The sequence below is a fragment of the Onychostruthus taczanowskii genome, unplaced genomic scaffold (assembly GCF_017590055.1).
Source record: "Onychostruthus taczanowskii isolate IOZ18803 unplaced genomic scaffold, ASM1759005v1 scaffold20, whole genome shotgun sequence".
NCBI lineage: Eukaryota > Metazoa > Chordata > Aves > Passeriformes > Passeridae > Onychostruthus > Onychostruthus taczanowskii.
The window spans coordinates 10212794-10227106 of NW_024499240.1; the positions used below are offsets into that span (position 1 = coordinate 10212794).

At 46.9% G+C, this 14313-nt stretch overlaps 1 protein-coding gene across 1 annotated transcript in view; it reads right to left on the bottom strand.

Moving 5' to 3' along the window:
* The window catches only part of KLF7 (Kruppel like factor 7), a 66147-nt gene extending 58049 nt beyond the window's left edge, over positions 1-8098 (bottom strand). The window contains exon 1 of the mRNA XM_041403637.1: positions 7614-8098. Within this exon, the coding sequence (XP_041259571.1) occupies positions 7614-7715 (102 nt within the window). The 5' untranslated portion in view covers positions 7716-8098. The remainder of the gene's footprint in view (positions 1-7613) is intronic.
* Between the last annotated feature and the right edge of the window lie 6215 nt (positions 8099-14313).

Sequence of the window (14313 nt, forward strand, 5' to 3'; positions counted from 1 at the left end):
AGCCAGTGTCCTTCTCCTTGGCATCCTTTCCCATAAATCACCCTGTCTCCCAAGCTTGCCTGTGTCACTGTCTACTTCTCTATCCCTTGCAGAGTATGAGCTGTTGACCCCATGTATGATTTAAACTCCAGCTTTGCACTCAGGTCCACAATGCTGGGAAATAACAAGAGGATTAGGACATGTGACACACTGCCTGTAAGCACCATGTTCAAAAGCAGTATGACACTTATTTAAGTATGGTTGGTGGGCCTTCAGCAAGCATAAATAACGTAAACATCCCTGCATAAAAGACTGGGACTCTTTGGTGTGTATTGTACAGTGCACTACACACCTCTCAACACTTCTCCAAAAAGTAACCCATGTAATGAAAACACAGTTGCACTGAGTGGAAATGCTTTGGATTGGAAAGGATCCTTCACATGCAAGAACAGTGAGTGGATGGGTATCTACTTCAAAAGGATTTACAGCATCAGAGAAGCTTAATAAATCAGAGTTGATATACTAAACCTTTAAAAGAAAAAAAAATTAAATGCCTTCTGCCCAACCATCCTATACTCAACTCCAACCCCTATTAAAGACTTGAGAAGGGTCAAATCAGTGCCATGCACAGGTTGTCACAAAGACAACCCAGACCTCTGGGAAGGGGCATTTAAGCTTACCTTTCAGAATCTTCTTTTGAGAGGCAACGCCCCACCCCACCGATGGCTTCTCTGCACACGAGCTGTCCTGGTGGCTGGTGTGGCAGGATCTGGGCCCGCAGCTCCAGAGGGGCTGGAGCCCGTGTCCCCATGGCCTCACACAACCCTCCCCTGCCCCAGCCACTGTGCCTAAGCACCAGAAACCAGACCAGGAATCCCCAGAGCAGCAGATCAGAACACAAGAGCTGCCAACGCTTCTTGTAACTGAAGAACTGAGAAGCAAAGGTTTGGCGTCCTGATTAAATCCAAGATGTCTAACTATCTTTGAGCACAAAGGCTGAAACGTGAACTCACAGGCAGCTTACTTTCACAGACAGCCTAACAACCTGAGCAGCCAAGCAGTCTTCCTCACCAGCTGCTGCCACAGCACGAAGGGTAAACACAGCTTGGTGACCAAAGCAATACATGAGCTTTTTCTGATGTACACACTTATAAATGCCACTTACTTTCCTTTTCTCAATGCTGCTGGAATCAAGAGTCAGAAATCCCAGGTTGTTTGGGATTTTTTTGTTTAATAACAAAAGACAATGGAACAAATCTTCAGTGGCTCAAATGCAAAGAAAATATAAAGAATATCAAATTAAAAAATAAAAGGTCTGTGACTTTAATGACCACTTCTTGGGACCCAGGCACAATTTTTTAACTTGCAGTGGCAATGTTGGGAAGAGGCTCCTTTCCTGGCAGGTTTGTTTTGTTTGCTTGCTACAGAATCCATTGAACTCTGCAGTCTGAGTGAATCCACACTAATGCTGACCAAGACAGAAGCACCCATAGTACAAAAAGGACATGTGGGGAGAAGAAATTCAGTAATTCAGGTGAGTGATTCCTGCAATGTCAGTCTAAAAGATACCACAAAAATGGCACTTCCAGCTCCTGAGCACTGGCAGGAGCTTGAAAACTGTGGGGACATTGTAAATGTAGGGAATGGACAGAAGGCACTTGAGAGTCCAGGGAAGCAGAAAGAGGAACTCGGCACTACTCTTGAAAACACCTTTATTAACTCTCCAAAAATTCAGGTTTAGCATCAAAAAAGAAAACCACCATCAATTACCAATGCCTGGGCATAACTTTTAATGAGGTTTTGAGCATGATGATCAAAAGTCTACAATTTTTCTTCCCCTCTGCAAAATGTGACAACTTGATAGGAGATGAGGTGTACTACTAACTCATTGCTTAAAGTACTGAACAGCAGTATTGCTCAGTCAGCGAGCAAAATCCCTTTGTTTAGTTAGGACAACTGCAATCAAGGTCGTTCACAGGCAGCTACAATCAAAGAGAAGCAGCTTCCTTCTTGCTTCCCTATAACGTTTCCTAACTCAGAATGGAGAAACAACACACTGGATGTTTCTCAGTGGAGAATCATTTGATGAAAGCCTTAAAAAATCCCCCAACAATATCCAGAAGATACCATTTGCCTTGACCCTGGAAAGCTTAAGTATGAAATTGCTATCTGGAACTGAAAACTTCTTCTGCCATTTCTACATGAAAGCACCATGCTACAGACTAGCTATATATCATGATTTTCATGTAGCCTATTCTAATTTATGCAATGCCTATTCACTAGGACATACAAAAATGTACAGGCTTGGGGAAGGGTAGATTTAAGCATCCCAAACAAGTAAGAGAAAATATTTTCTAGCTGAGTACCCACATTATGATTGTACATTGCTTAAAGGTATTTACCCCATTTCAAAAAAGTCATTCACATAATCTGCTATTTTAAGACCTGTAACATGGATTGCAGGACTCTATGCTTTCAGAATGCCAAAAAAATAATCACTTTTAACAACAGATTCTGTAATTAAGAAATCATGTAACAACAGAGACAGCAGTTTCAAGTTTGTCTTTCCTCTCTTTGTCCATCTCTTTCTGTAAGGTGGCAGAAGCATGCTTTCAGCACATGGAGCAAGCAGAGGGACTGCAGGTATAAATGGAGCGGCGTTCAGAGTCTGAAATACACTGCATTACACATGTGGCTGTTCTTGGAAGTCAACCATTTCTGAAAGTTATTCCCAAGAGGCATGATGTACTATAAGCACTTAAGAAATGTGTTACACTGTGACTGGAACCAAGACGAAATAGCAATATTAAAAGAGATGGTTTAGTTTACATAGTGGCCAACTATGCCATTAAACTAGAACAATGGAGACGATGGGGAGGCAGGAATGTTCTTCAGTGTGATTTATTCCTTTCCAGTAGGAGTGGAAATTTTTCTTATAGGCCTGAAAATGACCCTGTCTGCCAAGCAAAAGTCAGCATTAAGATACAAGAATCCTACTAGATTAGTCACCCTGGGACACTCTGCTCTCACACGGCACAGGGATCTCAAAACCCTCTTCCAGGATGAGTCAAAACTCAGCCTTCTGAGATCCACAAAAACCATTAGGCCTTAGCATTGCTGTTGTCAGACACTTCAGAAAGAGGGGAAACTGAGGCTTGAAGAATTGATTAAAAACAGGCAAAGAAGGCTATATGAAAGGATCAACAGAAAAACAAAGGCTTCCTCGATCCTATGCTTTACAGGAAATGTGCATCTTTCTTGAAAGGATCATTGTTTGCTGCAGCTGAGAGCAGCTGGGTCAGCCAAGGCAAAAGGAAATGCTATCAGGCAATGGTTATCAGCAAACAATATAATGCCATTTCCACTTCTGCCAGCCAATTAGACCTGTGCTGCCTGCTGACACATGTGGGAAAGGCTATCTCCTCCAGAATAAACCAGGCTTTGGCACTTAAGCCCTGCTGTTTTTATACAGCTGCATCAGCTACAAAGGATGACTCTGTGCATCCACCTGCTCTTTGTGCTCCCATATTCTGACATTATGGGAACTGCCATGCTAGTCACTGCCCTACGCTCCCCATGAATATGAAGACAGCCCCAAAGTGTCCTGATCAGACCCCTGTTTCACAATAGGACAGTGAGTTCTGAGTCCACCAAGGGGCCTATGGAGAAGGACAATAGGGATGTCTAAAATGTCACCCCTAGGAAGAGGCATATCTGATTACAAAAGATGCTTCTGCACCCTGATCTTTCAATGATCCCCTAAATGACATTGTGAAGGCCCAGCAGGAAGAACAGAGGGAAGCCCCATGTCCACCCCTTCCAAATTCTCAGCCCTGCTCTCCCCCTCTCTGCAGCCTGGCACACAAAAGTGGGACCATGTGCAGCTGCACAGGCTCTGCTCCTCAGAGTTATCTCCCTCAAAAACAGCCTCCTACCCACTTCCTTCCTCTGCAGAGTAATGAGGTGCTCTTCAGCCTCCTGCTGCCTCTCCCAGCAGTCTGGTTCCAATCTCAGGGATGCCACATGAGACAGCCACCCCAGAGCAATGGCATATGTGGCCAGAGGTCCTCCTGCAGCAGCGCAGCAGCCACGCAGGTGCTGAAACCTCCCCCCGCCCTGGTCCTGAACTGCAGAGTCAGCTTGCAGGGACAGAGAGAACTAGGACGGTTCAACCAGAGTCAGGATGAAGCACCAGGCAGAAACACGAGGTACCAGCCAGCTGACTTAGAGCAAACGACTCATTTCCCAATGCACACAGCCCACCTCTTCCTTTAATCCCTCCTCAGTGCCATGGAGGCTCAACACTGCTGGAAAAGCTAAACAAAGTTCTCTCCCCTGATGAAATTGTGCTATTTACTTGTTCAGATTCTGACATCCCCACTCCAAGAAAAATCCTCCTCACCTCAAAAGTGTCTTGCCTCAAGAAATACACCCAAAGCTCAGAGAGGAGCTCAGCTTTTGTTGCCTAAAAATTAAGCTCTCCCTTCCCAATATGTGTTTTAAATAAATCATCAAACACATCACAGGTTCATTTCCAGCTTCCACTTCAGGTATTTCTACTTCCACAATGCAAACTATGTCCAGGGTGGAATAAGGGTTTCTTTGTTTGCATTTTTGCCTTCTAAAGCAGAAACCTACACAAAAGGAGACAATTTGTTCCTACACAAAATCTGTTTGTTTTGTACATATTGCTGGGTTGCACTCATTCAACTCCAACACTAATTGTCAAAAGCACAGACACCAAACTTGCTCACGTTCCTCTAGCATTGGGAAGGGAAAACGGGAGATCAGCTGACTGTGTGCAAGCATTTACCAATCTGCCTGTGCTGTCAGTGCCCTCTGTGAGTAATGGGTGTTTCACAGTCAGAAATACGAGCAACTGGCCCAGCTGTATATTCCTCAGCCAGCAGCTACCAGACTGTTTTCCAGGCTCAGGAGAAAAGGAAGACAGGACTGTGTCAACGCTTTCACCCCAAGGCATGCTCTGATTTTCAGTGGGGCAGGTGCATCTTTCATGGTACAACAGTAAGCATCCTTTGTCAGAGCAGGACTGGCACTGACTAACCTCTGCACTTCACGAACTAGTGGCTGCTAATCACAAAACTGGAGCTCACAATGTGATAAAGAAGCTTGCTCTTAACCCACACATCTATCTTCCCCCCTCAACCCATGCTTTTTTAAGTGACTGAAGTAATCTCCCGGGGCACTGCTCTGCTGCTGGGAGAAGCACTGCCCTGGAGCCTCTGTAGCACCACTGGAGCAGAGGCAGGACTTGTTCAAGTGTTTTTACTCAAAATTAAAGCTGCTGTTTCCCACTTCTGACACATCCCATAGGAATCAGTCACTACCCCGGAGTCTCAACTATAGCCTTTAGTTCTAAAGGATCCTTTAGAAACACACACATTCTTTGTCTCAAAGTTACTACAGTTTGCCTAAAATAAGTAAATCCCCAACACTTGATTACATCGTAAGTGATTCAGAAGAATTAAATCGGGGTCTCTGTGTCAGTGGGTCTGCCAAGCTCGTGTAACAGCACGGTGTCTGCACAGCCAGCTTCAGCTGCTCCCACCACTGACACATCAGTTTTGCTGCCTGTTGTTTGCAAGGAGAGTCCAGGCAGCAACAGGGGAACAAACCGTAAATACAGGATGGATTATGAAACATTGGGCACTGGTTGCAGGATTTCAGAGGAAATAAGGGAAAACGTAGCAAATTATTTTCAGCTTCTCTTTTTAACATACGTGGAGAATCAATGGGGTTTAACCAGGAGCATGACTTCAAATTCTGCAATGGTAACCGTGGGGTTGGGCAGGTACATGCTACTGTATAAAACAAACTGCTGCTCTTCCGCACATAAAAGAAGGCAGAAGGAGACAGAGTATCTATCACTCGCAGCACTGCCTGAAGCACGCTGGCTGTGTCAACACACTATGTCGCTTTGGACTGTTAGTAATATGCAACCCATCCAACAACGATGCTATGAAATATTTTTTTAATTAAATTATATTAACCTCTTCAGTTTAATTAGCATGTTAAAAATATAAAAGGAAAGCAGATGTGACCATCATGGATCTGTGCACTGAATATTAATAACAAAAAGCATCCCCTCCCCCTTGGAGGATAAAGCAAAGTTGCTTCGGTCATTTTGCAAAATAAACCCTGAATGTGTTCATCCTGTAGCTGACAATGAACCTCTGCTTTGTGTGCACACACATACAAAGCTGAAGCCAGAACGATTTTACTATGGGTAAACCTTTGAAGATCCAGCCCCGTCCAGCTGGCTGACAATGCTACAGCCCGAGTACTCCCCAGAAGCTCTGCCATCCACGTTTCTACCCATACACACTTGTAAGGAAAAATTAAATGAACGTCCCAAAACTGCCAGGCTACCCTTACACTAGCCAAGACCCAGGTGAAGGCTGGCAAGATGAAATCCTGTGGCTCATTATTCTCACACTGATAGTGCCACGGGTCCGTGCGCTGCAATAGCACCACATGTCATCCCAGCCACACTCCACTATTTCTACCCACCAGCAGATGTTTTTTTTTCTTTTAAAGAGACACCAGTTTCCAGAATTTCACCTGGTGTATCACCTCTGCCAGAAAATCACATCAAGAAGCAGGACTACCTCAAAAAATGTGGCTGCAAATAGAAATGCTGTCTTTCCTTTTCCCTCAATATCCCAGCTGATAACTATTTACAGTTAACAACTGGGTTCATGGTGTATTTTATAAAGCTCTTCTCTGTAACCTACTCTTCCCCTTGGTCTTACTTGTATTCATGCTGCCAGTCATCATTTTAATGCATTCATAATAATTGATTTCCATCTTTCCCTTTATTCTGGCTGCATATTAACCCTACAGTGCCTCAGAACACACTGGTTTACTGGAACCAGCCTAAGGCGTCATTGTTTCAAGACAGCAAGAAGTGTGCGTTTCTACTCATCTTCCAAGAAAAAAAAAAAAAAAAAAAGAGAAAAATAAGTCACATTCCTAGTTACTGAACTTAGCCTTAAAGCTTTTGCTAGTACTTCTACACACCTGCCCACCCTCCACCTCCGACTTAAGCTACGATTTTTATTGACATATACTAATTACCTGAAAATAAGAATGATCTATTCCATTTCCACCAGCTGCCAGTTTTCAGCACTGGCTAGAAGTGAGTAGACTTGCTCAAAAAAACAAAACAAAGCAAAATAAAAAAAAAAAATCTAAGCTCAAAAATAAAATAAATAGTAGTCATCTTAGAAGTGAGTAGACTTGTTCAAAAAAACAAAACAAAGCAAAATAATAAAAAAAAAAATCTAAGTTCAAAAATAAAATAAATAGTAGTCATCATAAAAAACAAAACCCTAAAGAATGCCACCGGATCTCAGGTACTGTCGGGTGTGCTCAGAAAGGACTGAAGGCAGACAGATTTGAATGGACTGCTCAGTTTGTCACGGTAAAAAATACAGAGATTTAAAGGTCTACCCACGCGGCAAAAAAAAAAAAAAAAAAAAAAAAAAAAAAGAACCACCAAAAAAACCCAACCCTGAATTAAAGAACAAAAATAAAATAAAGTCAGAAATGCAGCCTCAATGCATCGACTGTCTGCGCTTAAGAGATTTACAGGAGTAATTTAAATGATTCACCTGCTGCCAGTTTTCCTCCAAGGATGGCAAAGCTGAGAAGTAGCCGGTGTCGTGGACAAGCTGGAGTTCCTGGAATATACTATAACTAGCCAAGACATCCATGCTGCTGCTGAGCAAGACCCTTTCTTTCTGCTTTTGTGTGTGTTTGTTTGCTCGGATGGGGGGTTGTTTTTGGTCATAAAAAAAAAAAGGAGGAGGAAAATCAACCAATGATAGATCCAGCGTCCCTTTGGCTTTGTTTTGTTTCAGTCACACTTTAAAAAAAGAGAGAGAGAGAAAGCGGATCAGCGCGGAGGGACGGCGAGGTTCGGGGGCCGGGCCGAGGAGGACGAGCGGCGCCGGCGCGCACCGAGCACCCCGCGGCCGCCGCACCGGGGCACGTCCCCGCCGCGCTCCGCGCAGCCCCGCGCCGCGGCCATGCGCGTTCGCGACCGCCTTCCCCGCCGCCCCCTCCCCTCTTTATTTTCGGGACACCACATCCCACATCCCGCCCCCCCCACGCCGCTTCCCTCCCCGCTTCCCTCTCACCCTCCCTCAGCAAGCCCGGCCCGGCCCGGCCCCCCCGCGCGCGCAGCCGCGCGCGCCTGAAGACGCTGTGGCCCAATGGCGGAGCAGCGAGGGGCGCGAGGGGCGGGGCCGGAGCGCCGGCGCCGGCGGCGATTGGCCGGAAGCGCTGCTCCCGCCCCTTCCCCGAGGCTCGCGAGGCGGCGCGCGGCGAGCTATTTTTAGGGCGCTATATAAGAGGGCGGCGAGGCGCGTGGTGGTGGCAGAGCGCGGCGCGCTGAGGGGTGGTGCGGGGCGCTCAGGCTGAGGGCCCTGGGCGAGCCGCGGCCCGGCCTGGGGCTGCCCCGCAGGCCGTGACTGCCGGACCGTCCTCCCGCCTTTCCCGCACCGTGTGCGCCCGTCTGCCTCTCCCCAGCCTCTAGTGCTCGAGTTCCTGGGGCTTATGGTGGCAGGGGGAAAATGTGCGGCTTATGAGGGTGTTGGAAGGAGTGGGAGTGGGCATACACGCCGAGCGGGAGCCGCCGGCACCAGGAGCAGGTGCACGGTGCCTGTGTGGGCAGAGCACAGGAGCCCGGCTTCTGAGTGCTGATCAGCCAGGCCGTCCCCAGAAGTGCACGTGTACTTACTAAGGCATCTGTCATGGCATTTCATCAGGCTGAGCCCTCTCCGAGTGCTAGTTTGGGTTGGCTAATGAGCTGTTTGACCTTAAATGGTTAGTGTGGCGCAGAGCTTCCCCAAAATCACTCTGGCACCGGGCACAGTTGCATTTCTGCTTTTGGAAGGATTGCAGAACTAAGTGCTCATTTAAGGATGATGGGGGCAGGGAGGGGCTTCCAGTAATAGAAAAAATATGTTCTCTTTGTTGCTCTCAAATTCAGAGGGCCCTATGGTCTCATGGGTTGCGTTGCCCACTTGATACAGCCCCTGCCAGGGTTGTATCATGCTGCAGGATGAAGGTCCCTCTGGTGCCCTTTGATGGTGGGTTGTCAGCACTGTAAATTGGACTGGGTACCAGGGCAAGCTGATGCTGCCAGGGATTGCTAAACTATCTCTTTGTAGAGCAGTTGCGTCACACTTCCCTTGCCATGACTAAGATATCTCTTCTTGCTTTTCTCGTCCCTTTGCACCTGGATGAGCGTGCCAGGGCCAGGCCTCGGCTGGTATTTGTTGGTGCAATGCCACTAGCACAGACACGTCTCTTCCCTGGTGTCCCAGTCACACTGATGTGAAAGTATGAGGCCACAGAATTCATCAGTGCTGATTAGTTCATGGTATGTTTTGTTTCTTGGCAATAAAGACAAATTGCCTTTTCCAAAACTGGGTCCATGTCAACAATTTTGAAAACTGTATTTGAAGAAGGCTTGTCAGAATAAACCTCTCCAGAAAGGCCAGATAATGGCTGCACCAATCCCAAGTTCTTTTAGGTGCTGTGAAAAATGAGAGACTAAGCATCTCTCTAGTCTGAGGAGTCAAAATGTAGAGGGAAAAGGGGAAATGAAGATTCCTTTGTGAAGAACTGCAGTAATCAAGAAAGAACTGAACATAGGCAATTTTCTCAAGTAAATGGTCTCACCACTACAAAAACACTCTGTGATTGCATTGAAGAAGCAGCAGGATGACTTGCAGGAGCTGTTACTCGGGTGCTGACCTGAGGCTGTGGGTCTGGATGGTCCAGGGGCAGCTCCCTTGAAGTGGAATGTCTCCTGTGAGCTGCTTGTGAAAATGATGCCATCCCCAGCCTTCAGCTGGGGTCTGTAGGTTGTCTCAAACAGGACCATTCCTGGCATCTTTAGCTGGGCAGAGAATGTGTGTGTGAGGCTGGACATGAATAATAAACTACTCTTTCTCATAAATATACCCATAAATGTGTAAATGTACGTGTTAGTGGGAAGATGAGAGGGAAGGTTAGCGCAGCAAGCACTGCTGGAGAGGTCTTGCAGACTATCGTTACCCATTCCAAGCATGCCTCAATCTGGCAAAGCAACACCTTCCCTGGGCACCTTGGGAAGGGAAAACTTTTAAAGACTGTAGAGGAGAGAACTCAACAAAGGTGGTCAGCTGTGGAAAGAAGCAGCACTTGGGTACCATAGCACACTCCTGTACTGAGAGGGTTACGCAAAAAATACCTGTTTCAGAAAAAGCTGTCTGTAAGCATTTATCCTTAACAGCTTGTCAGAACAAGGCTGAATGCATATGCAGAGGCTTTCCTGACCTAGGCAGAGAAATAAAGGACAAAAGCAGTGAAGGTTTATGCTCTCAGCTACTTAAATATCTAAATGTCTTAAGCTTTTTGTCTTTGAATTCTGTAATTCCCATACCGAAAAACATTTTGGTGCTTTATTTCTGACCTTGTTTATCATAACTACAATTTTAATATGTAGAAATGTTAGTGGTCTGGTGCCCAAGCTGCCCTCTAGCCTGGCCTGTGCAAGCTGTGGGTTGCTCATGCTTTGGTTTACTGCAAAGCTTGATGTACAGGCAGCCCATGAGCCCTCTCTGCTTGATAGTCACCTCTGCTTGCCACTGAGAAGCACTCATTTGAATCAATTAAAATATTTCTAGTTGTCTGTCTTATCCTGAACTTTCTGCTGAAAGCATGCCCTGTAGGAACTGCCAGCTTTCCACCCTCATGGAGGAGGTTGTGCTCAGTGGTGGAGCTCAGCTGCTCTACACCAGCAAAGAGCCCAGACTGCCCAGGCTGCACAGTAACTGGTGGCCAGATCTGATGAGCAGATGCTGCTCTGCTTCTCTGGCTGGCTTCAGGAGGAATTGTGTCTGAGGGCAGGATTTTGGCTGTGAGCCTCGAGGTGAAGAGCTGGGCTACAGATCTGGCCGCTTGCCTGGGTGGTTTCCAGGCAGACATTGCATTTTTATTGTCTCAGATACTCTGCTTTGGAGGTCAGTCGAGAAAGCAGAATGGGGTTGTCACTTTGCAGAAGCAGAAAAGCCTAGACAAAAAAATAATGTGGTGGTACACTGGGTATAAAACTGTTAGTCCAGCAGCGGAGGTGGCATCTACCTGTGCTAACCCAGAGGTAACAGAGGGCGGTTTCTGCCAAGCTCTGGTTTCCCAGGCTGTGCTGACCTTTCTGCTGGCAGATCGCCACTTTCCCTGCTCTGGCCCACCACGCCACCCATCACGGAGAGCAGCGCAATCAGATGTGGAGGAGGAGCCATATCTCCCCACTGCTACACAGCTGGGCTCAAGGACACAGAGGACTACACAAAAATTCAGGCAAAGGGAGCAGGCTGGACCTGCAGGGAGTAAGGACGGGCATTTCAGCCAGAGCACAGATTTGTCCCATAACAGGTAAAGAAAATAACTTGCACGAGAAGACCTCATCATTCCTGTGACTTGGTGAAATGTCAGGAAGATGCAGGGAAGTGGTATGGCTGGTTGTACTACAGCACCAGTGCTCTTTGGCACCTGGAAAGGGGAAGTGGTTATGTTTTTTTACATTAAGGGCCGATGAGAGCAGTTAGTCCTAGTGAAAAGAAAGAAAGAAAATATTTCCCTGCTCCTTCTGCTCTTCAAGAGAAAGAGGAAAGGTGTCTTAACTGTTTTCTCTGAGAAGCTTGAATTTGTCACAGCCTGCCATAGGTCCTCTGGCAACAACATTTTCTATCCTCTCAAAGTAAGGAGTGCAAAATCACTCCCAGCATTTTGCTGGGTCCCTGCAAGGCACTGGTGTGCACAGAAGCACAATTTTGATTGCTGATTGCTTTCCCTTGTGATATTTGTGTCCCCACTGCCCCAGAAGCAATGGCAAGGGATGCTTAGTGGGGACCCACCAGAGAAAGCTGATTTGCAGGTGACTTTCAGATGTTGATTTTGGGTTTCTTTGCTTTGGCTTGGGCAGAGACAAGATGCCATAAAGCAATCAGGGAGTATATAAATTCATACTGTAAACATTTCACTGAATACATCTCCTTTGGTACCAATGATGTTTCAACAGCTACACTGAATTACTCTCTACACAGCTCATGATGCAATTGTAAACCCTATGGCCTTCTGCATAGTCAACAGAAGTGCTAAAGCACTTTCTTCTGCAGGGACAGATTGGCCCAGGTGTCCATGCTACCAGTTCCTTCAACCATCACATTTGCATTTAGGCTGCCAGCTGCATCTCTTCCTCTCCTCCATCTCAGACTGAGCTAATACAGCTTTGCTGTGCTTAGAGCCTGTGACAGTGTCGTTCAGAGGTGTTGATTCTTCAGGCTGTGTGCCTCCTGGAGAGGAAGAGGTTGTGCCTGCAGGTTGGTAGGGTTGAGGTTGCCACTGGTTGTGAAGCCTTGCAAAGATCAAAGAGGGGGAAAGGTACTGATAAATGCACTGGAGCATGCTTGGATCTGCAGCTCAGCCTCTCCAGAAGGGGATGCAGAAAGCTGCTACTGGGAAAGCGGAGGGTTTGTGCTGGTGGTTTATGGCCAGGTGGCTGTCACAGGCACAGTGGAAGAGCTCAAAGGTGACCCTGCTCTTCAGCGTTGCCACTTCTCGATACTCCACAGTGTCTGTGCATCTGTATCCATGTCCACATCTGATGAGAAACAAAATCCAAACAAGCATGAAGCAGCAAAAAGGGAGACAACAGCCTTTCCTACAGTGAAGCACGTCTCTGTAGGCCCCAGAAATCCCTGGTTCCTCCTCCAGCTGGATACCTCACTCCTTCCAAACCTCTTATCTCCTTCAGACCTCATGTTCCTGGAGAAAGGTCAGTGCTGTTGGCCCCATGCCTGCACAGCAACATTTCAGTGACGTGGAGGGCTGCTCAGTATTTCATTGCTCCTTCTGGCAGGTGCAGCCCAAGACACAGGGAACAGAGGTTGCTGCCCTTCCTGTCTCCATGCTGGGGGGCAGCATGGCTGTAGCTTGCAGCCATCAGTGGCACTTGACTCTGCCAGGACGGGACACGCTGAAGCAGGGTGGTGGCATCTCTGTGCTGGGCATGAGTGGGTGGAGGTACCTCCTGGCCTCCAGTGAGTCACAAGCTGTTCCCCAGATCTTCAGCAACAAAAGGGGACATGAGAGTATGACACAGCAGGTTCCTGTGCCTCCCTTCCTTCCAGAAAACATGCACCTTCTCTTTCAAATCAGTGCCCTGTGGACATTGCAATGGGCTTAATTGCAGGGCGGCTAATGAGCACTCTCCAGGATTAGAGATGGAATGAGACTAACCCAAAATCATAGCTTGGGGCACCCAAAAGTCCCAGTGGACTTTGCAAGTTGATCACTCGCCAGACACCGAAGATGCTTGATGGGAAAACACAACATGCCATCCTGAAGCAGAAACATTATCCAGCTGAGTTCTCTGGGCTGAGGAAAAAAAAAAAAAAAAAAAAAAAGCCTGACGCTTAAAGGGAAATTTAGAAATCATAGTTGAATGGGGTCTGATCCAGATCTGTCATGGATTTTTTTGACCCCCTGTCCTGAAAAGGCAGCAATCATGCTCAGCATGTAACAGGATTGAGTTTCCACTGTGGGGAAGGAGTCTTCATCTCCTGTGGTTTGTTCATGTGCTCTAGGGTTTTTGTATTTCTTGTAATAATTTTTACCTTATGGCTGTGGCTGTTTGCATTAGGATCAGTCTCTGTTTCCCAGTTTTCAAATCCAGGACACAAAGCCATGCTGAAGAAGAGCACTGTGATTGTGTATGTATGATGGTGGGGCAAAGCTTCCAGAGGCAGAGAGGTACAACCCCAGTGGAACCAGTGGGAAATGTGATTTCCATTGTGTCCCACCAAGAGCTCAGAACCCAACTGTATCTAACAACTCTCTTTGCTGTCTTTCAAGTCCTCCCTTCTGTCCAAAGTGATCTGTATGTTTCTGAACCTCTTGGCAAGGGCAGTTATCATTGCTATTCTGTTGGTGTTCAGCACTTGACATAAACAGTCTCTGATCATATTAGTAAGCTCTCAGGTGCTTCTACAGTACAAATAATAAATAATAATGAGCTGCAAAGAAGCCCTCTGAGTCTCAAGTTCAGGCTGGACTCCTACAGCTTCCACATGAGATGTCCACTCTGCAGACCTTCTGGGCTGCTGTTGCTGTGCAGTGGTGCTGCTGGAGAATGGCCTGAGCCGGGGGTCTGAGCGGCCTTGGGAGATGCTGTGCAGCTGTCAGCAGACACACTTGTGTGCTGCATCTCTTGAGTGGTGCCCTTTTAGTGAATGGGTTGTATCACACTTTGGTAGTTTA